Source organism: Haemorhous mexicanus (assembly GCF_027477595.1).
Source record: "Haemorhous mexicanus isolate bHaeMex1 chromosome 35 unlocalized genomic scaffold, bHaeMex1.pri SUPER_35_unloc_2, whole genome shotgun sequence".
Lineage (NCBI taxonomy): Eukaryota > Metazoa > Chordata > Aves > Passeriformes > Fringillidae > Haemorhous > Haemorhous mexicanus.
In genome coordinates, this window is record NW_026775988.1 from 91,141 (window position 1) to 117,024 (window position 25,884).

The following is a 25,884-nucleotide window of genomic DNA, read 5'->3' on the forward strand; positions in this document are numbered from 1 at the left end:
CCTTGTTCCATTCCCGGGGCTGCGGCGCCTTTATTGCAATAAAGGGGGGCTGGGGGACCCCAGGGGTGGGGGGACCCTCGGGGGTTTGGGGGGGACCCTGAACTCTGGGGGGACCCTCGGGGGTGTGGGGGACCCCAGGTTGGGAGGTTTGGGGAGACCCTAAACTTTGGGGGGACCCCGACCTTTGGGGGGACCTTCAGGGGTTTGGGGGTCTGGGGGGACCCTCGGGGGTTGGGGGAACCCCGGGTTTGGAGGTTTGGGGAGACCCTGAACTTTGGGGAGACCCCAGGTTTGGGGGTTTAAGGGAATCCCGAGATTTGAGGGTTTGGGGGGACCCTGAACTTCGGGGGGACCCCCAGGGGTTGGGAGGACCCCAGGTTTGAGGCTTTGGGGGAACTCCGAGCTTTGGGGGTCCCTCGGGGTCTGTGAGGTCCTGGGAGGGGTTTGGGGGGTCCCGGGGGATGTGGGGCACCCCTGGGTTTTGGGGGTCCCGGGGGGGTTTGTGGGACCCTCGAAGCACTGGGGGGGCCCTGGGGTTTGAGGGGATCCTCCTGAGCTTGGGGGGACCCCGGGTGCTCTGAGGGGTCCTGAGGGACCCCCTGAGGTTTTGGGGGTGCTCTGGAGGATTTGGGGGACCCCCTGATGTTTTGGGGTGCTCTGGAGGATTTGGGGGACCCCCTGATGTTTTGGGGGTGCTCTGGAGGATTTGGGGGACCCCCTGATGTTTTGGGGTGCTCTGGGGGATTTGGGGGACCCCTTGGGGGGTTTGGGGGAACCCCTCAGCCTTGGGGTGCCCGGGGAACTTTGGGGGTCTCTGGGGTGTGAGGGGCTCACCCGGGCTGGGGGCTGAGCGTCCCCGGAGCTTTGGGGGTCCCTGCAGGGGCTGGTGGGGGTTCTGGGGTGTCCCCAATTTCGGGGTGCCCCATTTTTGGGGGTGTCCCTGGTTTCGGGGTCCCCGGAGCTTTGGGGGTTCCTGGGTGGGATGGATGGTGGGGGTTTCGGGGTGCCCCCAGTTTCGGGGTGCCCCATTTTGGGGGTGTCCCGGTTTCGGGGTTCCTTGGTGGGATGGATGGCGGGGGTTTGGGGGTGTCCTGGTTTCGGGGTGCCCCATTTTGGGGGTGTCCCATTTTGGGGGTGTCCCGGTTTCGGGGTTCCTGGGTGGGATGGTGGGGGTTTGGGGGTGCCCCCAATTTCGGGGTGCCCCATATTGGGGGTGTCCCAGTTTCGGGGTTCCTGGGTGGGATGGATGGTGGGGGTTTGGGGTGTGTCCCGGTTTCGGGGTGCCCCATTCTGGGGGTGTCCCGTTCCCGGGGTGCCCCATTCTGGGGGTGTCCCATTTTGGGGGTGTCCCGTTCCCGGGGTGCCCCATTTTGGGGGTGTCCCGTTCCCGGGGTGTCCCGTTCCCGGGGTGCCCCATTTTGGGGGTGTCCCGGTTTCGGGGCTCCTGGGTGGGATGGATGGTGGGGGTTTGGGGGTGCCCCCAATTTCGGGGTGCCCCATTTTGGGGGTGTCCCAGTTTCGGGGTTCCTGGGTGGGACGGATGGTGGGGGTTTGGGGGTGCCCCAGTTTCGGGGTTCCTGGGTGGGATGGTGGGGGTTTCGGGGTGCCCCATTTTGGGGGTGTCCCGGTTTCGGGGCTTCTGGGTGGGATGGATGGCGGGGGTTTGGGGGTGTCCCGTTCCCGGGGTGTCCCATTTTGGGGGTGTCCCGTTCCCGGGGTGCCCCATTTTGGGGGTGTCCCGGTTTCGGGGCTCCTGGGTGGGATGGATGGTGGGGGTTTGGGGGTGTCCCGGTTTTGGGGTGCCCCATTTTGGGGATGTCCCGGTTTCTGGGTTCCTGGGATGGATGGTGGGGGTTTGGGGGTGTCCCATTTTGGGGGTGTCCCGGTTTCGGGGTGCCCCATTTTGTGGTGCCCCAGTTTCGGGGTTCCTGGGTGGGACGGATGGTGGGGGTTTGGGGGTGTCCTGGTTTTGGGGTGCCCTGGTTTCGGGGCTCCTGGGTGGGATGGATGGTGGGGGTTTGGGGGAGTCCCGTTCCCGGGGTGCCCCATTTTGGGGGTGTCCCGTTCCCGGGGTGTCCCGGTTTCGGGGTGCCCCATTTTGGGGGCGTCCCATTTTGGGGGTGTCCCGTTCCCGGGGTGCCCCATTTTGGGGTGCCCCAGTTTCGGGGTTCCTGGGTGGGATGGTGGTGGTTTGGGGGTGTCCCGTTCCCGGGGTGCCCCATTTTGGGGGTGCCCCATTTTGGGGGTGTCCCGGTTTCGGGGCTTCTGGGTGGGATGGATGGTGGGGGTTTGGGGGTGTCCCGGTTTCGGGGTGCCCCATTCTGGGGGTGTCCCGGTTTCGTGGTTCCTGGGTGGGATGGTGGGGGTTTGGGGGTGTCCCGTTCCCGGGGTGCCCCATTCTGGGGGTGTCCCGGTTTCGGGGTGTCCCGCTCCCGGGGCGCCGCTCAGTCCTTGCCGCGCGAGGCCTCGGCGTTGGCGCGCAGCACGGCGCCGGGGCTGGGGTACGGCCGCTGCTGGAACAGGGGCCCGGCCGCCGTCGTGTCCGCGCCCGTCTTGGCCTCGTTGCGCTTGGGCAGCCCCGTGGACCAGGTCCCGCTGCGGGGACACGGCGAGGGGGTCACGGGGGTCCCCCAGAGCCCGGGGCACCCCAAAACCCCCCCCCGGGATCCCGGGACCCCCTCCCGTACCGCGGCGCGTCCGAGTAGGCGCTGGGGTCCATCGGGTCCAGCTCCTCGTCCTTGCGGCCGCCTGGGGGGCACGGGGGGGTCAGCGCGGCCCCGGAGACCCCCAGAATCCCAGGGAACCCCCGGAGACCCCCAAAATCCACGGGGACCCCCCCTCGGAGCTCCCAAAATCCCAGAGGAATCCCCCCTGGAACCCCCCTGAAATCCCCAGGACCCTCCTCAGAGCCCCCAAAATCCCAGGGACCCCCTCCGGAGCCCCCCAAAATCCACGGGGACCCCCCCTGGGAGCTCCCAAAATCCACGGGACCCCCCACCACTCGGAGCTCTCAAAATCCCAGGGGAATCCCCCCTGGAACCCCCAGGACCCTTCTCAGAGCCCCCAAAATCCCAGGGACCCCTCCAGAGCCCCTCAAAATCAACGGGGACCCCCTGGAGACCCCCAAAATCCACGGGGACCCCCCCCTCGGAGCCCTCCAAAATCCCTGGGGAGCCCCCCTGGAACCCCCCTGAAATCCCCAGGACCCTCCTCGGGGCCCCCAAAATCCACAGGGACCCCCTCCGGAGCCCCCCAAAATCCACGGGGACCCCCCCTGGGAGCTCCCAAAATCCACGGGACCCCCCACCACTCGGAGCTCTCAAAATCCCAGGGGAATCCCCCCTGGAACCCCCCCAAAATCCATGGAGATTCCCCCTGGGAGCTCCCAAAATCCCAGGGGAATCCCCCCTGGAACCCCCCTGAAATCCCCAGGACCCTCCTCAGAGCCCCCAAAATCCCAGGGACCCCCTCCGGAGCCCCCCAAAATCCACGGGACCACCCCCCCGGAGATCCCCAAAATCCACAGGGACCCCCCCTCAGAGCTCCCAAAATCCATGGGGACCCCCCGGAGACCCCCAAAATCCACGGGGACCCCCCCTCGGAGCTCCCAAAATCCCAGGGACCCCCCCCCCACTCGGAGCTCTCAAAATCCCAGGGGAATCCCCCCTGGAACCCCCAGGACCCTTCTCAGAGCCCCCAAAATCCCAGGGACCCCCTCCAGAGCCCCCCAAAATCCACGGGGACCCCCCGGAGACCCCCAAAATCCACGGGGACCCCCCCCTCGGAGCCCTCCAAAATCCCTGGGGAGCCCCCCTGGAACCCCCCTGAAATCCCCAGGACCCTCCTCAGAGCCCCCCAAATTCCCAGGAGAATCCCCCCCAAACACTCAGAGCACCTTGAAATCCTGGGGGAATCCCCCCTAGAGCCCCCCAAATTCCCAGGAGAATCCCCCCCAAACACTCAGAGCCCCTTGAAATCCTGGGGGAATCCCCCCCAGAGCCCCCCAAATTCCCAGGAGAATCCCCCCCAAACACTCAGAGCCTCCCAGAATCATGAGGAATTGCCCCAGAATGCCCAAAGCCCCACGAAATCCAGGGGACCCCCCCCTCCTCGGAGCCCCCCGAAATCTTGGGGAGACCCCCAAATTCCCCCCCCGGAATTCTCAGAGCCCCCCAAAATCCTGGGGGAATCCCCCCAGAACCCTGGAAACCCCCCAAAATCCCGGGACTCCCTGCAGAACCCCCCAAAACCTCTCTGGAAACCCCTGAGATGCCCTCGGAGCCCCCCAAAATTCGGGGGGACCCCCCCCCCTCCCGGTACCTTTCTTGCCCTTGGGGTAGGGGGCCAGCTCCTCGCGCCGGTGCCCGCGGCGCTCCCGCGGCGCCTCCTCCTTCTCGGGGGGCTCCTCGGCCTCTGCGGGCCCACGGGGGGCTCAGGGGGGGCTGGGGGTCCCCAAATCTCCCGGAGGGACCCCCCAGAACCCCCTGAGGTTTGGGGACCCCCCCTTTCCCCCCCCCGGATCCCCCCATGGCGTTTTGGTGATCCCCTTGGTTCCTCCTGCAGGATTTTGGGGACCCCCCCCCGCCCCACCCAGGGTTTGGGGGGGACCTCCCCAGACCCTCCCCGGGGTTTTGGGGACCCCCAGTTCACCCCCGGGGTTTTGGGGACCCCCAGCCCCACCTGCGAGGTTTTAAGAGCCCCCTCCCCCCCCCAAAAGGTTTGGGGAGCTCCACATTCCCTCACGGAGTTTTGGGGACCCCCCTGAATTTTGGGGACTCCCCAATTCCCCCCACAAGGTTTTGGGGACCCTCTCAGTTCCCCCCGGGATTTTGGGCCCCCCCCCTTAGGGGTTTTAGGGACCCTCCCAGTTTTTGGGCTCCTCCCCAGGATTTTGGGGACACCCCTAGATTTTTGGGACCCCCACCCCCAGTTTTGGGGATCCCCACCAGTTCCCCTCCGATTTGGGGTCCCCCCCAGGTTTTAGGCCCCCCCACCCAAGTTTGGGGTCCCCCCGGGTTTTGGGGTCCCCCCCAGTTTTGGGGTCCCCCCGGTTTCGGGGTGCCCACCTGCCGCCCCCCGCGCTCTCCGGGCGGGTTTGGTGATGACGGAGTTGGGGTCGCTCGGGGACAGCCACGACACCAGGTCCGTGTCCACGTTCCAGTAGTAGGGCAGCCCGCTGGGGGGGCAGGGGGTATGGATTCTATAGGGCCGGGGGTGGGAATGGGGGGTGGATCCTATAGGGCTGGAGGGGCAGGGGAATGGATTCTATAGGGCCGGGGGGGGCAGGGGGATGGATCCTATAGGGCCGGGGGGGCCATGGGGGGTGGATTCTATAGGGCCGGGGGGGCCATGGGGGGTGGATTCTATAGGGCCGGGGGGGGCATGGGGGATGGATTCTATAGGGCTGGGGGGGCCATGGGGGGATGGATTCTATAGGGCTGGGGGGGCCATGGGGGGTGGATTCTATAGGGCTGGCGGGGGCATGGGGGATGGATTCTATAGGGCTGGGGGGGCCATGGGGGGATGGATTCTATAGGGCTGGGGGGGCCATGGGGGGATGGATTCTATAGGGCCGGGGGGGCAGGGGGGGATGGATTCTATAGGGCCGGGGGGGGGCCATGGGGGGTGGATTCTATAGGGCTGGGGGTGCAGGGGGTATGGATTCTATAGGGCCGGGGGGGCCATGGGGGATGGATCCTATAGGGCCGGGGGGACCATGGGGGGTGGATTCTATAGGGCTGGGGATGGGAACAGGGGATGAGATGGATCCTATAGGGCTGGGGGGGGGTGGCATAGATCCTATAGGGCATAGGGGGGGCCTAGGGATCCTATAGATCTCTATGGATCCTACAGGGGTGGGGGGGGCCATGGGGGGCTATGGACCCTACAGAGCTCTATGGATCCTATAGGGGTGGAGAGGGGCCATGGGAGGGGATGGTATGGATCCTATAGGGCCGGGGGGGGCAGGAATGAGGGGGGATGGGGTGGATCCTATAGGGCCCGGGGGGGGCCTATGGACCCTACAGAGCTCTTTGGATCCTATAGGAGTGGGGGGGGGGCATGGGGGGAGAATGGTATGGCCTATGGACCCTACAGAGCTCTATGGACCCTACAGAGCCATAGGAGGCTCTATGAATTCTATAGAGCCCAGAGAGGGCCCTACAGACCTTACAGAGCCCTATGGGCCCTATAGAGCCATGAGGGAGCCCCACATACCCTACAGAGCCATGGGGGGCCCTATGGGCCCTATAGAGCCATGAGGGAGCCCCACATACCCTACAGAGCCATGGGGGGCCCTATGGGCCCTATAGAGCCCAGAGAGGGCCCTATGGACCTTACAGAGCTCTATGGGCCCTACAGAACCCCACATACCCTATAGAGCCATAGGGGGCCCTATGGACCCTACAGAGCCATGAGGGAGCCCCACATACCCTATAGAGCCATGAGGGAACCCCACATACCCTATAGAGCCATGAGGGAACCCCACATACCCTATAGAGCCATGAGGGGCCCTACAGAGCCTATAGAGCCATAGGAGGCTCTATGGATCCTATAGGGCCCCATGGACTCTACAGAGCCATGGGGGGCCCTACAGAGCCTATAGAGCCTTGGGGGGCCCTATGGACCCTATAGAGCCCTATGGACCCTACAGACCCTACAGAGCCATGGGGGGCCCTATAGACCCCATAGAGCCCTATGGACCCTACAGACCCTACAGAGCCCTGGGGGGCCCTATGGACCCTACAGAGCCCAGAGAGGGCCCCATAGAGCGCTGGGGGGCTCTAAGAATCCTATAGAGCCCTATGGACCCTACAGAGCCCCTATAGAACTGGGGGGGTCCCTAAAGCTGGCAGGGGGGTCTCACCGGGTGGGGGAGGGTCTCACCGGGTGGGGGAGGGTCTCACTGGTTGGGGGAGGGTCTCACCAGGTGGGGGAGGGTCTCTCCAGGTGGGGGAGGGTCTCACTGAGAGGGGGAGGGTCTCTCCAGGTGGGGGAGGGTCTCACTGGGTGGGGGAGGGTCTCACTGAGAGGGGGAGGGTCTCACCAGGTGGGGGAGGGTCTCACCGAGAGGGGGAGGGTCTCACCAGGTGGGGGAGGGTCTCACCAGGTGGGGTCGATGACTTTGTACCAGGGCGGCATCAGCCCCTCGAGCCGCGAGGCCTCGTAATCCACGTGGGCGTCGTCGTAATCCTCAGCGATGATCTCCTCCTCGGGCTCTGGGCGGGGCGTCAGACTGGCCCCGCCCACTGCCCCGCCCCTCACACACCCACTGCCACACCCACCACCCCAAACCCCACCCACTGCCCAAACCACACCCACTGCCCCAATCCTCAGCGATGATCTCCTCCTCGGGCTCTGGGCGGGGTGTCAGACTGGCCCCGCCCACTGCCCCGCCCCTCACACACCCACTGCCACACCCACAGACCCAAACCCCGCCCACTGCCCAAACCACACCCACTGCCCCCACTCCTCCATGGGCTCTGGGTGGGGCTGTCAGACTGACCCCACCCACTGCCACACCCACAGCCCCCACACCCGCCCACTGCCCCGCCCCAACAAAGCCACTGCCACACCCACCATTCCAGACCCTGCCCACTGCCACACCCACTCCCACACCCACCACCCAAACCCCACCCACTGCTCTGCCCACTGACACACCCACCATCCCAAGCCCCGCCCACTGCCCCACCCACAGCCCCAGCCCTCCTCCAGTTCTTTGCATTGATCTGGGGTGGGGCTGGGATGAGAGCCCCGCCCACAGACCAGAGCCACACCCACATCTGAGCCACCCCCTGCCCAGAGCCACACCCACAGCTGAGCCCCACCCACTGCCCTTAGCCCCGCCCCAGCTAAGAACACAACCCAGAACTCAGAACCACGCCCACTGCCCTTAGCCCCGCCCACTGTCCCACTCCATGGAATGCTCCACCCCGAGGCTCTGGGGGCATTGTCTGGCTCCACCCACTGCTCCTAGCCCCACCCACTGCCCCAACCCCAACTGCCCCAACCCCGCCCACTGTGCCTAACCCCGCCTACTTTCCCATATCCTGCCCACTCCCCCTAGCCCCGCCCACCACCCATAACCCGGCCGATTACCCTTAACCCCGCCCACTGCCCAGCCCCGCCCATCCCTACCTAGTCCCGCCCACTGCCCTTAACCCCGCCCCCACCCTGCCACCGTGAACTCGGGGTCTGGAGTCGGGCACACCCAGGCCACGCCCACACCCTACTCTGGCCACACCCCCAGCCCCAAGCCCCGCCCCCTCTCACCGGGCTCCACGTGCTTGAGCAGCCCCCGCTTGGCCAGGCGGGACTGGAGAGCCACGGGCAGCGGCATGGCTGGGACAGCGGGGACACCAGGGACAGCACCGGGACACCGGGGTCACACCGGGACAGGGGACACACCGGGGACACTGGGGACAGCACCGGGACAGGGGACACGGGTCAGCACTGGGACAGCACCGGGACACCGGGGACAGCACCGGGACAGGGGTCACACCGGGACACTGGGGACAGCACCGGGACACTGGGGACAGCACCGGGACAGCACGGGGACACTGGGGTCACACCGGGACAGGGGATACACCGGGGACACTGGGGACAGCACCGGGACACCGGGGACAGCACCGGGACAGCACCGGGACAGGGGGTCAGCACCCGGGTCAGACCGGAGAGCCACGGGCAGTGGCATGGCCGGGACACTGGGGACAGGGGACACTGGGGACAGCACCAAGGTCACACCGGTACAGGGGACAGCACGGGAACACTGGGGACAGCCCCGGGACAGGGGTCACACCGGGACAGCACCGGGAGCACTGGGGGCAGCACCGGGTCGGCACCGGGACAGACTGGGGACACACCGGGGACATGGGCTGGGGGCACGGGACAGGGCTCAGCAGCCGGGATAGCGGGGACAGCACCGGGACAGCACCGGGACAGGGGGTCCGCACTGGGGACACACCGGGACACCGGGTGGGGGCAGGGAACACGGGGATAACCGGGAATGCACCGGGGACACGCTGGGGACAGACCGGGACCTCCCGAGACCCCCCGATGTCCCGGGAAACCCCTCGGGCACCGGGGAGAGCCCCGAGAGCTGCCGGGACAGCCCCGGAACCGGCAAAGGAGACCGGAACCGCCCGGAGAGCCCCGGAACCACCCGGAACCACCCGGAACCCCGTCAGCCCCAGTTACCCCAGCTCGGTCCCAGTTACCCCAGTCCGGTCCCAGTCTGGTCCCAGTTACCCCAGTCCGGTCACAGTTCCCCCAGTTCAGTCCCAGTTCGGTCCCAGTTACCCAGTCCGGTCCCAGTTACCCCAGTCCGGTCCCAGTTTGTTCCCAGTTCAGCCCCAGTCCGGTCCCAGTTCCCCCAGTTCGGTCCCAGTTCGGTCCCAGTTCCCCCAGTCCGGTCCCAGTTCGGTCCCAGTTCCCCCAGTCCGGTCCCAGTTCGGTCCCAGTTACCCCAGTTCGGTCCCAGTCCGGTCCCAGTTACCCCAGTCCGGTCCCAGTTCGGTCCCAGTTACCCCAGTTCGGTCCCAGTTCGCTCCCAGTTACCCCAGTCCGGTCCCAGTTCGGTCCCAGTTACCCCAGTCCGGTCCCAGTCCGGTCCCAGTTACCCCAGTTCGTGCCCAGTTCCCCCAGTCCGGTCCCAGTTCGGTCCCAGTTACCCCAGTTCGGTCCCAGTTCGGTCCCGGCTCCCACCGGAAGCCGCCGCCGGCCTCGCGCCGCTCACGTGACCGCTCTGCCACCTTGGCCCCGCCCCCGTTGCCCCGGTAACCCCCCGCCCTTTCCGCCGGCCATGACCCCATCCCGACCAATCGGCTGCCGGGACGGCGCGGGCGCTCGGCCAATCACCGCGCGGGAAAGCGACGCGCGCGGCGCGGGAGCCGCATGGGCGCCGCCATGTTGGGGGGGGCGGCGGCCCCGCGCTGTTTTTGGGGGTTCGCCGCTCAAAATGGCGGCTCCGGGGGCTTCGGGCCCCTCCGGGGCTCACCCCGAGCCCGCCCCGGCCCCCCCTCACGGCACCGCGGCTCCAAGGACACCGGGGACCAACGGGGGCTCCGCCCCTTTATTAAAGCTGCGCTCGAGGGGTCAAAGGTCACCGGGCACAGGTCGGGGGGTCCCTGAGGCGGCCACGGGGGTCACAGTGCAAAGGTCACAGCCCGGGGGGAGGGCAGAGGTCAAAGGTCAGCACAGGCCTGAGGGGGGCGCAGGTCAAAGGTCAGCAGCAAAGGCCCCAGAGGAGAGCAGAGGTCAAAGGTCAAAGGTCAGCAGCAGGAGGTCACCAGGGGGTCCCTGAGGTAGAGGCCACCAAGAGAGGTCAGAGGGCCAGCAGAGGGGTCAGAGGGGTCACACAGAGGTCACTGGAAAGGTCAGAGGTCACAGAGAGGTCACAGAGAGGTCACAGTCACTGGGGGGTCAGGCCAGGCGGCAGCCGCGGGGGCGGGGCCGTGGGCGGGGCCGTGGTCGCTGGGCGGGGCCCGGGGAAGCTCCAGGGGGGCGGAGCTGCGGGGGGAGGGGGATGGGCTCCCCCAGGAACAGCCCCTCCCACGAGGAGGAGGAGGAGGAGGAGGAGGATGAAGGCCAGCGGGGGCGGCCCCGGCCCCTCCCCCGCCGCAGCGCCGGGGGGGAGCCCCGAGGGGGGGAGGGGCGGGGCCCGGGGGGGGGAGGGGAGGTGGGGGGGGAGGGGCGGGGGGCGGTGCCCAGCTCGGGCAGGGAGTGGCGGTGGGGGGAGGGGCGGGTGGGGGAGGGGCCATGGGGAGAGGGGCAGGTGGGGGAGGGGCGGGGTGTGGCCCCCAGCTCGGGCAGGGAGTGGCGGTGGGGGGAGGGGCGGGTGGGGGAGGGGCTATGGGGCGTGGCCCCCAGCTCGGGCAGGGAGTGGCGGGTGGGGGCGGGGCCATGGGGGGAGGGGTGGGGCGTGGCCCCCGGCTCGGGCAGGGAGGGGCCGGTGGGGGAGGGGCGGGGCGTGGCCCCCAGCTCGGGCAGGGATGGGCCATGGGGGGAGGGGCGGGGCGTGGCCCCCAGCTCGGGCAGGGAGTGGCGGTGGGGACCCCCCCGGCGGAAGCGGGGCTGCCAGCCTGCGGGGGAGGGGCCCGGTGAGCCCAGTTCGTCCCAGTTAGCCCCAGTTACCCTGCCCGGTTCCTCCCAGTGAACACCCCAGTCCCCCCCAGTCCCCCCCAGTTCACCGCAGTGACCCCCCACAACCCTCCCAGTCCCCCCCAGTCCCCTCCAGTTCCCCCCAGTCCCTCCCAGTTTCTGCCCAGTCCATCCCAGTTCCACCCTTTACCCTCAAACCCTTCTCAGTGCTCCCCCCCCACCCTCCCAGCCCCCTCCCCAGTGCCTCCCAGTCCATCCCAGTGCTCTCCCAGTTCCCCCCCAGCCCCTCCCAGCCCCCTTCCCCGTCCTCCCCCAGTCCCTCAATTCCCTCCCAGTCCCTCCCAGTCCCTCCCAGTCCCCCCCAGTCCCCCCAGTCCCACCTGCCGGGGGTGCCTCTCCCCAGGAGCGCCGCCGGGGGGCGCTGCGGGGCCCGGGCGGGGCCGGGGGGGCGCAGCGGGAGGAGCAGAAGATTTGCCCCCCCCGGGGCAGGAAGGGCCGGCCCAGCAGGGGGCGCCCGCAGGGGGCGCAGCGGAAACAGCCGGGGAGGGGGTGCCAGTGCTGCCCCCCGTGGGTGACGTGGGGGTCCTGCAGCTCTGGGGACACAGGGGACAGTGAGGGACAGTGAGGGGACAGAGGGGACAGAGGGGACAGTGAGGGGACAGTGAGGGGACAGAGGGGACACTGGGGGTGCCAGTGCTGCCCCCCGTGGGTGACGTGGGGGTCCTGCAGCTCTGGGGACACAGGGGACAGTGAGGGGACAGTGGGGACAGTGAGGGGACAGAGGGGACACTGGGGGTGCCAGTGCTGCCCCCCGTGGGTAACGTGGGGGTCCTGCAGCTCTGGGGACACAGGGGACAGTGAGGGGACAGTGTGGGGACAGTGGGGACAGTGGGGGGACAGTGAGGGACAGAGGGAACATTGAAGGGACAGTGGGGGGACAATAGGGACAGAGGGGACAGTGAGGGGACAGAAGGGACAGTGGGGACAGTGGGGACAGTGAGGGACAGTGAGGACAGAGGGGACAGAGGGGACAGTGGGGGGTGCCAGTGCTGCCCCCCGTGGGTGACGTGGGGGTCCTGCAGCTCTGGGGACATAGGGGACAGTGGGGACAGTAAGGGACAGTGGGGACAGTGAGGGGACAGTGGGGACAGAGGGGACAGTGGGGACAATGGGGACAGAGGGGACAGTGGGGACAGAGGGGACTGGGGGGACAATGGGGACAGTGAGGGACAATGGGGACAGTGGGGACAGTGAGGGGACAGTGAGGGGACAGTGGGGACAGAGGGGACACTGGGGGTGCCAGTGCTGCCCCCCGTGGGTGACGTGGGGGTCCTGCAGCTCTGGGGACACAGGGGACAGTGAGGGACAGTGAGGGGACAGTGAGGGCAGTGAGGGGACAGTGGGGGCAGTGAGGGACAGTGGGGACAGAGGGGACAGTGAGGGGACAGTGAGGGGACAGTGGGGACAGAGGGGACACTGGGGGTGCCAGTGCTGCCCCCCGTGGGTGACATGGGGGTCCTGCAGCTCTGGGGACACAGGGGACAGTGGGGACAGTAAGGGACCCCCACGAACCCCCCCTGAACCCCCTTAGGACCCCCAAACCTCCCCAGGCACTGACGAACTGCCCTAGGGGACCCTCTTAGGACCCCCTGGGACCCCCAAATCCCCCCTGGGGACCCCCAAATCCCCCCTGGGGACCCCCAAATTCCCCCCCGGGACCCCCAAACCCACCCTGTGACCCCCAAATCCCCCCTGGGACCCCCAAATCCCCGCTGGAGACCCCCAAACTGCCCTGGGGACCCCCAAAACTTCCCCTAGGAACCCCCAAATTTCCCCCCCGGAACCCTCAGACCCCCCTGGTAACCCCCTTGGACCCCCAAACCCCTCTGGGGACCCCCAAACTGCCCCTGGGGACCCCCAAACTGCCCCTGGGGACCCCCAAATCCCCCTGGGGACCCTCAAACCCCTCTGGGGACCCCCAAACTGCCCCTGGGGACCCCCAAAAGTTCCCCTGGGACCCCCAAACTGCCCCTAGGGACCCCCAAACTGCCCCTGGGGACCCCCAAATCCCCCTGGGGACCCTCAAACCCCTCTGGGGACCCCCAAACTGCCCCTGGGGACCCCCAAACTGCCCCTGGGGACCCCCAAAAGTTCCCCTGGGAGCCCCAGATTGCCCCCCGGGACCCCCAGCCCCCCTCACCGATGGGGTCCCCGCAGGTGTCGCACAGGTGGGCGCGGCGGGCGCGGCAGGGGGGGCACAGGGGCTGCCCCTCCCCCCCGGGCAGCTGCTGGGGCTCCAGGGGTCCCTCGCACTCCAGGCAGCGCAGGTGGCGCAGGTGCCAGCGGCGCCCCCCGGCCTCGGCCCAGCGCCCCCCGAAAATCAGCTGGGGAGGGGGCACGGGGGGGTCAGGGGCACTGAGACCCCTGAGACCCCCTGAGACCCCCAAAATCAGCTGGGGAGGGGGCACGGGGGGTCAGGGGCACTGAGACCCCTGAGACCCCCTGAGACCCCCTGAGACCCCCTGAGCCCCCCGAAATCAGCTGGGGAGGGGGCACGGGGGGTCAGGGGCACTGAGACCCCTGAGACCCCCAAAATCAGCTGGGGAGGGGGCACGGGGGGTCAGGGGCACTGAGACCCCTGAGACCCCCTGAGCCCCCCAGAGACCCCCTGAGCCCCCCGAAATCAGCTGGGGAGGGGGCACGGGGGGGTCAGGGGCACTGAGACCCCCAGAGACCCCCTGAGATCCCCAGAGACCCCCAAAATCAGCTGGGGAGGGGGCACGGGGGGTCAGGGGCACTGAGACCCCTGAGACCCCCTGAGACCCCCAAAATCAGCTGGGGAGGGGGCACGGGGGGTCAGGGGCACTGAGACCCCTGAGACCCCCTGAGCCCCCCGAAAATCAGCTGGGGAGGGGGCACGGGGGGGGTCAGGGGCACTGAGACCCCCAGAGACCGCCAGAGACCCCCAAAATCAGCTGGGGAGGGGGCACGGGGGGGGTCAGGGGCACTGAGACCCCCTGAGACCCCCAAAATCAGCTGGGGAGGGGGCACGGGGGGGTCAGGGGCACTGAGACCCCCTGAGACCCCCGAAATCAGGTGGGGGGAACCAAGGGGGGATGTGGGGGTGCCCAGCACCCAAAGAACCCCTCGGCCCCCCATAACCACCCTCAGCACCCCATAACTGCTCCCAGCACCCCACAACCACCCCATATCCCCCCACAACCACCCCATAACCACACTGAGCACCCCATGGCCACCCCATACCCACCCTGAGCGCCCCATAACCACTGATAGCACCCCATATCCACCCCACAACTGCTCCCAGCACCCCATAGCCACCCTGAGCACCCCATAACTGCCCATAGTACCCCATCCCCACCCCACAACCACTGATAGCACCCCATATCCACCCTATAACCACTGCATACCCAGCCTCAGCACCCCACAACCACCCCATAGCTGCTCCCAGCTCCCCATAACCACCCTGAGCACCCCATAACTGTCCATAGTACCCCATCCCCACCCCATAACTGCTCCCAGCACCCCATAACCTCCCTGAGGACCCCATAGCCACCCACAGCACCCCATAACTGCCCTCAGCACCCCATAACTGCTCCCAGCACCCCATAACCACCCTGAGGACCCCATAGCCACCCACAGCACTCCATAGCTGCTCCTCGCACCCCATAACCACAGTAAGCACCCCATAACTGTCCATAGTACCCCATCCCCACCCCATAACTGCTCCCAGCACCCCATAACCTCCCTGAGGACCCCATCCCCACCCCGTATCCCCCATCCCCGCCCCACACCCCCCTCACCTCCTCGCACGCTGTCCCCGTGGTGCCACCCCATAACCATTGACAGCACCCCATACCCACACTGAGCACCCCATAAGCACCCCCAGCACCCCATAACTGCTCCCAGCACACCATAACCACCCCATATCCCCCCACAACCACCCCATAACCATACTGAGCACCCCATAAGCACCCCCAGCACCCCATAACTGCTCCCAGCACACCATAACCACCCCATATCCCCCCACAACCACCCCATAACCACACTGAGCACCCCATAAGCACCCTCAGCACCCCATAACTGCCCATAGCACCCCATAACCACACTGAGCACCCCATAACCACACTGAGCACCCCATAAACATCCCCAGCACCCCATAGCCACACTGAGCACCCCATAAACACCCCCAGCACCCCATAACTGCCCATAGCACCCCATATCCCCCACCCCACACCCCCCTCACCTCCTCGCAACAGGGCAGCAGTGCCACACGCTGTCTCCTGGTGCCACCCCATAACCACTGATAGCACCCCATAACCACCCCATAGCCCCATTGAGCACCCCAAAACCACCCCATAACCACTGGCAGCACCCCATAAGCACCCTCAGCACCCCATAACCAGACCAAGGACCCCATAACCACATCCCAGCACCCCATAACCACCCCTCAGAAACCCATCCCCACCCCATATCCCCCATCCCCATCCCATATCCCCCATCCCCATCCCATCCCCACCTCACATCCCCCATCCCCACCCCCTAACTCCCCCACCCCACATCCCCCATATCCCCCCCCGCACCTTGTCGCAGCCGGGGCAGCAGTGTCACACGCTGTCCCCATGGTGCCACCCCATAACCACACTGAGCACCCCTTAACTCCCCCACCCCACATCCCCCATCCCCACCCCACATCCCCCATGCCCACCCCATATCCCCCGCACCTTGTCGCAGCCGGGGCAGCAGTGTCACATGCTGTCCCCATGGTGCCACCCCATAACCACAGTGAGCACCCCCTAACTCCCCATCCCCACCCCACATCCCCCATCCCCACCCCACATCCCCCATCCCCACCCCACATCCCCCATGCCCACCCCATATCCCCCCCGCACCTCGTCGCAGCCGGGGCAGCGGTGTCACACGCTGTCCCCGTGGTGCCACCCCATAACCACACTGAGCACCCCCTAACTCCCCCACCCCACAGCCCCCATCCCCACCCCGCATCCCGCACCCCACATCCCCCGTCCCCACCCCACATCCCGCACCCCACATCCCCCATGCCCACCCCATGCCCCCCGCACCTCGTCGCAGCCGGGGCAGCGGTGTCGCACGCTGTCGCCGTGGTGCCGCCCGCACAGCAGCCGCCCGCCGCCGCCGGGGCAGAAGTAGATCAGGTCCACGAGCGGCTGCTGGCACTGCTGGCAGCGGAAGCAGCGCGGGTGCCAGCACAGCCCGAGCCCGGCCCGCGCCGCGAACACCGCCAGCGCCCCGCCGCGCACCGCGGCCCCGCACTGCGGGACACGGGTCAGGGGGCGCCGAACGGGGGGAGACCCCCGGTACAGCCCCCACCGGGAACGGGGGGACCCCCGGTACAGCCCCCACCGGGAACGGGGGGACCCCCGGTACAGCCCCCATTGGGAACGGGGGGACCCCCGGTACAGCCCCCACCGGGAACGGGGGGACCCCCGGTACAGCCCCCACCGGGAATTGGGGTGGGACCCCCCGGTACAGCCCCCACCGGGGACGGGGGACCCCCGGTACAGCCCCCACCGGGGACGGGGGGACCCCCGGTACAGCCCCCACCGGGAATTGGGGTGAGACCCCCGGTACAGCCCCCACCGGGGATGGGGGGACCCCCGGTACAGCCCCCACCGGGGACTGGGAACCCCGGTACAGCCCCCAACCGGGAATTGGAGTGGGACCCCCGGTAGAGCCCCCAACCCTCATCCCGGGGGTGTCGGGGGGCACCGGGAATTGGGGTGTAACCCCCCCGGTTCTAGCCCCCACCCCTCATAACAGGGGGCCGAGGCATCCCGGGAATTTGGGGTGCACCCCCCCATTTACAGCCCCCGCCCGGTTTTGGGGTCCCTCACCCCCGGTTTTGGGGTCCCCTCCCTCTGATTTGGGGACCCCCACGAACGTTCCCATCCCCGCTCCCCCTTTGGGGGTCCCCCTCATTTTGGGGCTTCCCACCCCCATTTTTGGGGTGCCATTTTTGGGGTGCCGTTATGGGATTCCCGTTTTTGGGGTCCTCACTTTTAGGGTGCTCATTTTTGGGGTGCCTTTTTTGGGGTGCCCGTTTTGGGGTGCCATTTTAGGGTGCTCATTTTTGGGGTGCCTTTTTTGGGGTGCCATTTTAGGGTGCTCATTTTTGGGGTGCCGTTTTCGGCCCATTTTGGGGGGTGCCCTTTTTAGGGTGCCCTTTTTAGGGTGCCTTTTTTAGGGGTGCCCTTTTTAGGGTGCCCTTTTTAGGGTGCCTTTTTTAGGGGTGCCGTTTTTGGGGGCCCTTTTAGGGTGTTCATTTTTGGGGTGCCGTTTTTGGGGTCCTTTTTTTTGGGGGGGTGCTCGTTTTTGGGGTGCCCATTTTCGGCCTGTTTTTGGGGTCCTTTTTTTGGGGTGCCGTTTCTAGGGTGCCCTTTTTGGGTGCCATTTTAGGGCGCTCATTTTTGGGGTGTGATTTTTGGGGTGTGATTTTTGGGGTGCCATTTTTAGGGTGCCCTTTTTGGGATGTCGTTTTTGGGGGTGATTTTTCGGGTCCTTTTTTTTGGGGTGCGATTTTTTGGGTGCCGTTTTAGGGCGCTCATTTTTGGGGTGTGATTTTTAGGGTGCCATTTTTGGGGTCCTTTTTTGGGTGCCTTTTTTTGGGGTGCTTGTTTTTGGGGTGCCCTTTTTTTGGGGTGCTTGTTTTTGGAGTGCCGTTTTTTTGGGGTGCCCTTTTTTGGGGTGCCGTTTCTGGGTGCCCTTTTTAGGGTCCTTTTTTTTGGGGTGCCCTTTTTGGGTGCCATTTTAGGGCGCTCATTTTTTGGGCTGTGATTTTTAGGGTGCCATTTTTAGGGTCCTTTTTTTGGGGTGCCCTTTTTGGGGTGTCCTTTTTTGGGGTGCCGTTTTTGGGGTGTCCTTTTTTTGGAGTGCCCTTTTTGAGGTCCTTTTTTTGGGGTGCCCTTTTTTTGGGTGCTCGTTTTTGGGGTGCTCGTTTTTGGGGTGCCCTTTTTTTGGGGTGCTCGTTTTTGGGGTGCCCTTCTTGGGGTGCCCTTTTTTTGGGGTGCCCTTTTTTAGGGTGCCCTTTTTGGGGTGCCCTTTTTGGGGTCCTTTTTTTGGGGTGCAGTTTCTGGTGCCCTTTTTAGGGTCCTTTTTTTGGGGTGCCCTTTTTTTGGGGTGCTTGTTTTTGGGTGCCCTTTTTGGGTGCCCTTTTTGGGGTGCTTGTTTTTGGGGTGCTCGTTTTTGGGGTCGTTTTTTGGGGTGCCCTTTTTGGGTGCCCTTTTTGGTGCCCTTTTTAGGGTGCCCTTTTTGGGGTGCCCTTTTTTTGGGGTGCCCTTTTTGGGGTGCCCTTTTTGGGGTGCCCTTTTTTTGGGGTGCCCTTTTTGGGGTCCTTTTTGGGTGCCCTTTTTAGGGTCCTTTTTTTGGGGTGCCCTTTTTTTGGGGTGCCCTTTTTGGGGTCCTTTTTGGGTGCCCTTTTTGGGGTCCTTTTTTTGGGGTGCCGTTTTTGGGTGCCCTTTTTAGGGTCCTTTTTGGGGTGCCCTTTTTTTGGGGTGCCCTTTTTGGGGTGTCCTTTTTTTGGGGTGCCCTTTTTGGGGTGCCCTTTTTGGGGTCCTTTTTTGGGGTGCCCTTTTTAGGGTCCTTTTTTTGGGGTGCCTTTTTGGGGTGCCTTTTTTTTGGGGTGCCCTTTTTTTGGGGTGCCCTTTTTTGGGGTGCCCCCACCTGCTGGCAGACGGCCCCCTCGCTGCTGAGGGGGAGGGCTCGGACGCTCCCTTGGCCCAAATTCTCCCGTTTTCGGCGTTGGGCGAAAAGTTTCAGTTCCCGACGCTCGACCTCGTCCAGGTCGTGGCAGAACTGGGGCTGGAGAGGGGGGGGAGAGCCTCAGACCACCCCAAAAATCCCCCAAAGATACCTCAGAACTTCCTAGAGACACCAAAAATGGCCTCAAATAGCCCAAACCCACCCCAAAAATCCCCCAAATCCCCCCAAAATATCTCAAAACTACCTAGAGACACCAAACCCACCCCCAAAATGGCCTCAAATAACCCAAACTACCCCAAAAACGCCCTCAAACAACCCAAAGCACCCAAAAAATGCCCCTGGTCAACGCAAAGCACCCAAAAAATGACCTCAAATAACCCAAAAGTGCCCCAAAAATGCCCTCAAATAACCCAAATCACCCCAAAAATGCTCTCAAATAACCCAAAAGTGCCCCCTAAAAACCCTCAAACAACCTGAAAGCACCCAAAAACGTCCTTGAACACCCAAACCCACCCCAAAAACGTCCTCAAACAACGCAAAGCACCCCAAAAATGACCTCAAAAAACCCAAACTACCCCAAAAATGCCCCTGGTCAACGCAAAGTGCCCCAAAAATGACCTCAAATAACCCAAACTACCCCAAAATGTCCTGAAATAACCCAAAAGTGCCCCAAAACCCCCCGGGACCCCCCGGATCCCCCAGCCCCTCCAGGACCTCCCAGGACCCCCCAGACCCCCTGAACCCCCCACACCCCCAGAATCCCCTGAGCCCCCAGACCCCCAAAAAACCCCCCAGACCCCTTGAACCCCCTGGACCCTCCAAGACCCCCCCAGACTCCCTGGAACCCCCCAGACCCTCGGGACCCTCTGGCACCCCCAGGACCCCCCAGGACCCCCCCAGATCCCCTGGACCCCCAGGAACCCCCCTGATCCCGAGACCCCCCTGGAAGCCCTAAAACCCCCGGGACCCCCAGGACCCCCTGGCCCCTCCAGGACCCCCCAGGACCCCCAGAACCCTGGGACCCCCCAGGACCCCCAGACACCGGGATACCCCCAGATCCCCCAGAACCCCCCAGACCCTCAGGACCCCCCGGGACTCCCCAGAGCCCCTGGTTCACCCAGAACCCCCAAACCCCCCCCAAACCCTGGGACCCCCCCCGGACCCCCAAGACCCCTGAAGCCCCCAGACCCTCAGGACCCCCCTGGACCCCTAGACCCCCCGGGACCCCCCAGATCCCCCGGGACCCCCAGACCGTCAGGACCCCCCAGGACCTCCAAGACCCCTGGAGCCCCAGAACCCTGGAACCCCCCGGACCCCCCCCAGAACCCCTGAGACCCCAGGACTCCTGGACCCCCCAGGACTCCCAGAACCCCCCAGACCCCCAGGACTCCCCCAGACACCCGGGACCCCCGGGATATTCAGGACTCCCCCAGACCCCCAAGACCCCCCAGACCCCCAGGACTCCCCCAGACACTCGGGACCCCCGGGATATTCAGGACTCCCCCAGACCCCCAAGACCCTCCAGACCCTCAGACCCCCCCGGACCCTCGGAACCCCCGGGATACTCAGGACTCCCTCAGACCCCCAAGACCCTCCTGGGACCCTCTGGACCCCCAGACCCCTGGAAACCCCCTGACCTCCCCAGACCACCAGAACCGCCCGGGACCCCCCGGATTCCCTGGAGCCCCCAGACCCCCGGGACCTCTGGGACCCCCTGGACCCCCCAGACCCCCCAGGGCCTCCCAGACTTATGGAACCCCTGGATCCTCAGGACTCCCTGGAGCCCCCCAGATCCCCGGGACCCCCCAGAACCTCCCCAACCCCGAGACCCCCCCAGACCCCTCAGGACTCCTGAAACCCCCCAGACCCCCAAGAACCCCCCCCAGACCCCCTGGATCCTCGGGACCCCCCCAGAACCCTCAAAACCCCTGAGACCCCCAGGATCCCCTGGAACCCCCCAGACCCCCCCCCAGACACCCGGACCCCCCCCAGACCCTCAGGACCCCCCAAGACCCCCAGACACCCAGAACTCTCATAACCCCCCCTGAGACCCCCAGGATCCCCCGGACCCCCCCAGACCCTCAGGACCCCTGGACCCCCAGAACCTTGGAACCCCCCAGACCCCCTGGGACCCCCAGATCCCTTGGAACCCCCAGACCCCTCGGGAGCCCCCAGAACCCCCCAGATTCCCTGGAGCCTCCGGGACCCACAGGACCCCCCGGACCCCCAGACCCTCGGGACCCCCAGACCCTGGGGAGCCCCCGGAACACCCCAGATCCCCTGGACCCCCCCAGACCCTCGGGACTCCCCAGACCCTGGGGAGCCCCCAGACCCTCGGGAGCCCCCCGGAACCCCCCAAGACCCTCGGGACCCCCCAGACCCTCGGGGAGCCCCCGGAACACCCCAGATCCCCTGGACCCCCCCAGACCCTCGGGACCCCCCAGACCCTCGGGAGCCCCCGGAACACCCCAGATCCCCTGGACCCCCCAGACCCTCGGGAGCCCCCGGAACACCCCAGATCCCCTGGACCCCCCAGACCCTCGGGACCCCCCAGACCCTCAGGACCCCCCGGAAACCCCCAGCCCCTCGGGAGCCCCCCCAGCCCCTCGGGAGCCCCCCCAGCCCCTCGGGAGCCCCCCCAGCCCCCCGGCCCCCGCTCACCTCGAGGTCGTGCGGGGGCAGCTGCCGCAGCAGCTCCCGGAGCCGGTGCCGCTCCCCGGGACTGCGGAGCCGCGGCACCAGCGAGGGGGGGAGCAGCGAGAAGAACTGGCACACCTGGGGGGGGGCGGGGCTTAGCGGGGCGGGGGGGGCTAGCGGGGCGGGGGCTTAGCGGGGCGGGGCTAACGGGAGCAGCGAGAAGAACTGGCACACCTGGGGTGCGGGGCTTAGCGGGGCGGGGCTAATGGGGCGGGGCTTAGCGGGGCGGGGCTAACGGGAGCAGCGAGAAGAACTGGCACACCTGGGGGGGCGGGGCTTAGCGGGGCGGGGCTAACGGAAGCAGCGAGAAGAACTGGCACACCTGGGAGGGCGGGGCTTAGCGGGGCGGGGCTTAGCGGGGCGGGGCTTAGCGGGAGCAGCGAGAGAACTGACACACCTGGGGGGCGGGGCTTAGAGGGGCGGGGCTAGCGGGGCGGGGCTTAGCGGGGCGGGGCTAACGGGAGCAGCGAGAAGAACTGGCACACCTGGGGGGGGCGGGGCTTAGCGGGGCGGGGCTTAGCGGGGCGGGGCTAATGGGAGCAGCGAGAAGAACTGACACACCTGGGGGGCGGGGCTTAGCGGGGCGGGGCTAATGGGAGCAGCGAGAAGAACTGACACACCTGGGGGGCGGGGCTTAGCGGGGCGGGGCTAACGGAAGCAGCGAGAAGAACTGGCACACCTGGGAGGGCGGGGCTTAGCGGGGCGGGGCTTAGCGGGGCGGGGCTTAGCGGGAGCAGCGAGAGAACTGACACACCTGGGGGGCGGGGCTTAGAGGGGCGGGGCTAGCGGGGCGGGGCTTAGCGGGGCGGGGCTAATGGGAGCAGCGAGAAGAACTGACACACCTGGGGGGGCGGGGCTTAGCGGGGCGGGGCTAGCGGGGCGGGGCTTAGCGGGGCGGGGCTAACGGGAGCAGCGAGAAGAACTGGCACAGCTGGGGGGCGGGGCTTAGCGGGGCGGGGCTAACGGGAGAAGTGAGGGAACTGACACACCTGGGAGGCGGGGCTTAATGGGGCGGGGCTTAACGGGAGCAGCGAGAAGAACTGACACACCTGGCCAGGGGGTGGGGCTTAGCGGGGCGGGGCTTAATAGGGCGGGGCTTCACGGGAGAAGTGAGGGAACTGACACACCTGGGGGTTTGGGGGGGCCTGGGGGGGTCCTGGATGGGGGGGGGGGGTGGGCTCAGGGGGGCCTGGGGGGGTCAGAACATTTTGAGGGGCACAGATGGGGGGGGGTCCATCCCTCGGGGGTTTCGGGGGTCCCGAGGGGGGAATTTGGGGTCTGTGCAGGGCTCAGGGGGGTCCCGGGGGGGGTCAGGACATTTTGGGGGGCACAGATGGGGGGGCTTCAACCCTTGGGGCGTTTTGGGGGTCTCGGGGGTGGGTGGGGGGGCACAGATGGGGGGGGTACAGGGATTGGGGGGGGGGCTTCATCCCCTGAGGGGTTTTTGGGGGTCCCGAGGGGGGAATTTGGGGTCTGTGCAGGGCTCAGGGGGGGTCAGGACATTTTGGGGGGCTCAGATGGGGTGGGGGTCTCCATCCCTCGGGGGGTTTGGGGGGTCCCGGGGGGGGGCAGCGGGGGTTACCTGGTCAGGGCTGAGGCCGGGGGGGGCCCAGGCGAACTCCTCGGCCGAGCCCCCCGAGTCCTCGGAGCCGGGGGGGGGGGTGGGAGTCGGGGAGCAGCCGGGCCAGGACCCCCTGCAGGGCCGGGGGGACCCCGCCCCCCACGTGCTCCCCCCGCGGGCACTTGCAGTGCTGGCAGAGCTTCCTGGGGGCACCCCGAAATTGGGTCAGGGGGCACCCCGAAACTGGGTCAGGGCACCCCGAAATTGGGTCAGGGGGCACCCCGAAACTGGGTCAGGGGGGCACCCCGAAATTGGGTCAGGGGGCACCCCGAAACTGGGTCAGGGCACCCCGAAATTGGGTCAGGGGGCACCCCGAAATTGGGTCAGGGCACCCCGAAACTGGGTCAGGGCACCCTGAAATTGGGTCAGGGCACCCCGAAATTGGGGTCAGGGGGCACCTCGAAACTGGGTCAGGGGGCACCCCGAAATTGGGTCAGGGGGCACCCCGAAACTGGGTCAGGGGGCACCCCGAAATTGGGTCAGGGCACCCCGAAACTGGGTCAGGGGGCACCCCGAAATTGGGTCAGGGGGCACCCCGAAATTTGGTCAGGGGGCACCCCGAAACTGGATCAGGGCACCCCGAAACTGGGTCAGGGGGCACCCCGAAACTGGGTCAGGGGGCACCCCAAATACAGTCAGGGCACCCCAAAAATCAAAATTGGGGGAATCCCGAAATATGGTCAGGGGAACCCCAAAATCTGATCCTGGGGCGCCCCGAAATCCGATAAAGAGGCACCCCAAAATGCAGTCATGAGGGACCCCCAAAATCTGATCCTGGGGCACCCCGAAATCCAGCAATGGGGGCACCCCAAAATCCCAATCCCAGCCCAGGGACACCCCAAAATCCTCATCCCAGCCCCGGGGGATGATGTGGGGCACCCCAAAATCCCCCTCCCAGCCTCGGGGGGGTCCCCCCAAGCCCCCCAAGCCCCCCGACCCGGCCTCACCTCCAGGGGTGCTCCTGGAAGCCCGGGCAGAGCTCCCGGCACGCCCGGCACGGCCGGCCCCCGCTCGGGGTCCTGGGGGCACAGCGGGGTCAGGGGCACCCCAAAACCCCTCCCGTCCCAGGGGGGCACCCCAACAACGGCCTGGGGGGTCTGGGGCACCCCAAAACCCCTCCCATCCCAGCGGGGGACCCCCAAAAACAGCCTGGGGGGGGTCAGGGGGACCCCAAACCCCCCTCCCATCCCAGGGCGGGACCCCAAAAACGGCCTGCGGGGTGGGGGATGGGAGAGACCCCCCACCCCAAAAACCGTCCCCAGACCCCCCCAAAAATCCCAAAGTGCCCCCAAAGCACCCCCCAGACCCCCCCAAAACATTCAAAGTGCCCCCAAAACCCTCGAAGTGCCCCCAAAACCTCAAAGTGCCCCCCAAACCCCCCAAATCGCCCCTAAAGTACCCCCAAAGTGCCCCCCAAAAACCAAAACCACCACCAAAACCCCAAAGTGCCCCCCAAACCCCCCAAATCGCCCCTAAAGTGACCCCAGTGTGCCCCCAGACCCCCTAAAACCCCAAAGAACCCCCAAACCCCAAAGTGCCCCCCAAAATTCCCCTAAAACCCCCCAGACCCCCCCAAAACCCCAAAGTGCCCCCCAGAGCCGCCCAAATCGGCCCCAAAGCGCCCCCAAAAAACCCCAAAGCACCCTCAGACCCCCCCAAAAACCCAAAGTGCCCCCAAAACCCCCCAGACCCCCCCAAAACCCCCCAGACCGCCTCAAAGTGCCCCCAGACCCCCCAAAACCCCACAATGCCCCCCGAAAACCCCGAAGGGGCCCCCCAAAAAATCCCCAAAACCCCAAAGCTCCCCCCCAAAAACCCCAAAGCCTCCAAAACCCCAAAGTGCCCCCAGACACCCCAAGACCCCACAATGGCCCCCAAAAACCCCAAAACCCCCCCAAGACCCCCAAAGCGCCCCCCAAAAGCCCCCAAAAAAAACCCCAAAGCGCCCCCCAAAACCCCCAAAGGGCCCCCGAAAAACCCCAAAGCGCCCTCAAAGCACCCTCAGACCCCCCCAAAACCCCCCAGCCCCCCCCAGAGCCCCCCAAATCCCCCCAGACGCCCCCAGACCCCCCGCGCCCCCCGCCCCTCACGGCTCGCTCCGATCGCCGCCGCCGCGACCCCCGGCTGAACATGGCGGGCCTTGGCCACGCCCCCTCGGCCGTGACCACGCCCTCACCTGCGCGAGGCCACGCCCCCTCCAGGTACGCCGCCGGGGTAAGCCCCGCCTATGCCCGCACGAGGCCACGCCCACCGCGGATCCCGCCCGCTGGTGTTGCTTGGCAACGGAGAAGCTCCGCCCCCGCAGCGGCGGTGGCCACGCCCATCGGTTAAAGCGGGGGGGGGATCGGGGGTTTGGGGGATTGGGGGAATTTGGGGGGATTTGGGGGGTTTGGGGGGTTTGGGGAATTTTGGGGGGATTTGGGGGGGATTTGGGTGGGATTTTGGGGGGATTTGGGGAATTTGAGGGGTTTGGGGGAATTTGGGGGATTTGGGGGATTTGGGGTTTGGGGGGTTTGGGGGATTTGGGGGGATTTGGGGTTTTGGGGGATTTGGGGGATTTGGGGGATTTGGGATTTGGGGGGATTTGGGGGATGGGGGGGGTTGGGGGAGTGGGGGGTTGGGGGGATTTGGGGGTTAGGGGGAGTTGGGGAATTTAGGGGATTGGGGGATTGGGGGGATTTGGGGAATTGGGGGTTGGGGGTTGGGGATTGGGG

The 25,884-nt window shown here is 66.6% G+C and overlaps 2 protein-coding genes across 4 annotated transcripts; both read right to left on the bottom strand.

The window, feature by feature from the left end:
- Window positions 1-2: 2 nt before the first annotated feature.
- PQBP1 (polyglutamine binding protein 1) lies at window positions 3-9,765 on the bottom strand. 3 transcript variants are annotated; one of them, XM_059837408.1, is made up of 8 exons: window positions 9,669-9,765; window positions 9,494-9,504; window positions 8,272-8,414; window positions 7,106-7,217; window positions 5,067-5,176; window positions 4,321-4,413; window positions 2,688-2,748; window positions 3-2,595 (listed from the first exon to the last, which is right to left on the bottom strand). In XM_059837408.1, the coding sequence occupies exons 3-8, from the start codon at window positions 8,336-8,338 to the stop codon at window positions 2,445-2,447; spliced, it is 594 nt and encodes a 197-aa protein (XP_059693391.1). In that variant the 5' UTR covers window positions 8,339-8,414; window positions 9,494-9,504; window positions 9,669-9,765; the 3' UTR covers window positions 3-2,444. The 3 variants fall into 3 exon arrangements, with proteins under 3 accessions (XP_059693391.1, XP_059693390.1, XP_059693393.1); XM_059837407.1 differs by lacking the exon at window positions 9,494-9,504 and adding an exon at window positions 9,618-9,636 and having other exon boundaries at window positions 9,668-9,743; XM_059837410.1 differs by lacking the exons at window positions 9,494-9,504; window positions 9,669-9,765 and adding an exon at window positions 9,216-9,231.
- A 654-nt stretch (window positions 9,766-10,419) lies between these two features.
- Window positions 10,420-25,302, bottom strand: PRICKLE3 (prickle planar cell polarity protein 3). Its single transcript, XM_059837415.1, is given in 11 exon segments — window positions 10,420-10,506; window positions 10,795-11,078; window positions 11,478-11,690; window positions 13,298-13,481; window positions 16,197-16,406; window positions 18,814-18,951; window positions 21,514-21,627; window positions 23,132-23,209; window positions 23,211-23,313; window positions 24,118-24,189; window positions 25,238-25,302. Coding segments are annotated over 11 exon segments (1,548 nt in total).
- Between the last annotated feature and the right edge of the window lie 582 nt (window positions 25,303-25,884).

Bases quoted from the DNA above. Each gene is read 5' to 3' on its own strand.
- PQBP1 (XM_059837408.1), bottom strand. From the start codon at position 8,338: ATGCCGCTGCCCGTGGCTCTCCAGTCCCGCCTGGCCAAGCGGGGGCTG. The intron at 7,218-8,271 runs GTGAGAGGGGGC...CGCCCCGCCCAG, and splicing joins GCTCAAGCACGTGGAGCCCG to AGCCCGAGGAGGAGATCATC. The intron at 4,414-5,066 runs GTGGGCACCCCG...GTGGGCCCGCAG, and splicing joins GAGAGCGCGGGGGGCGGCAG to AGGCCGAGGAGCCCCCCGAG.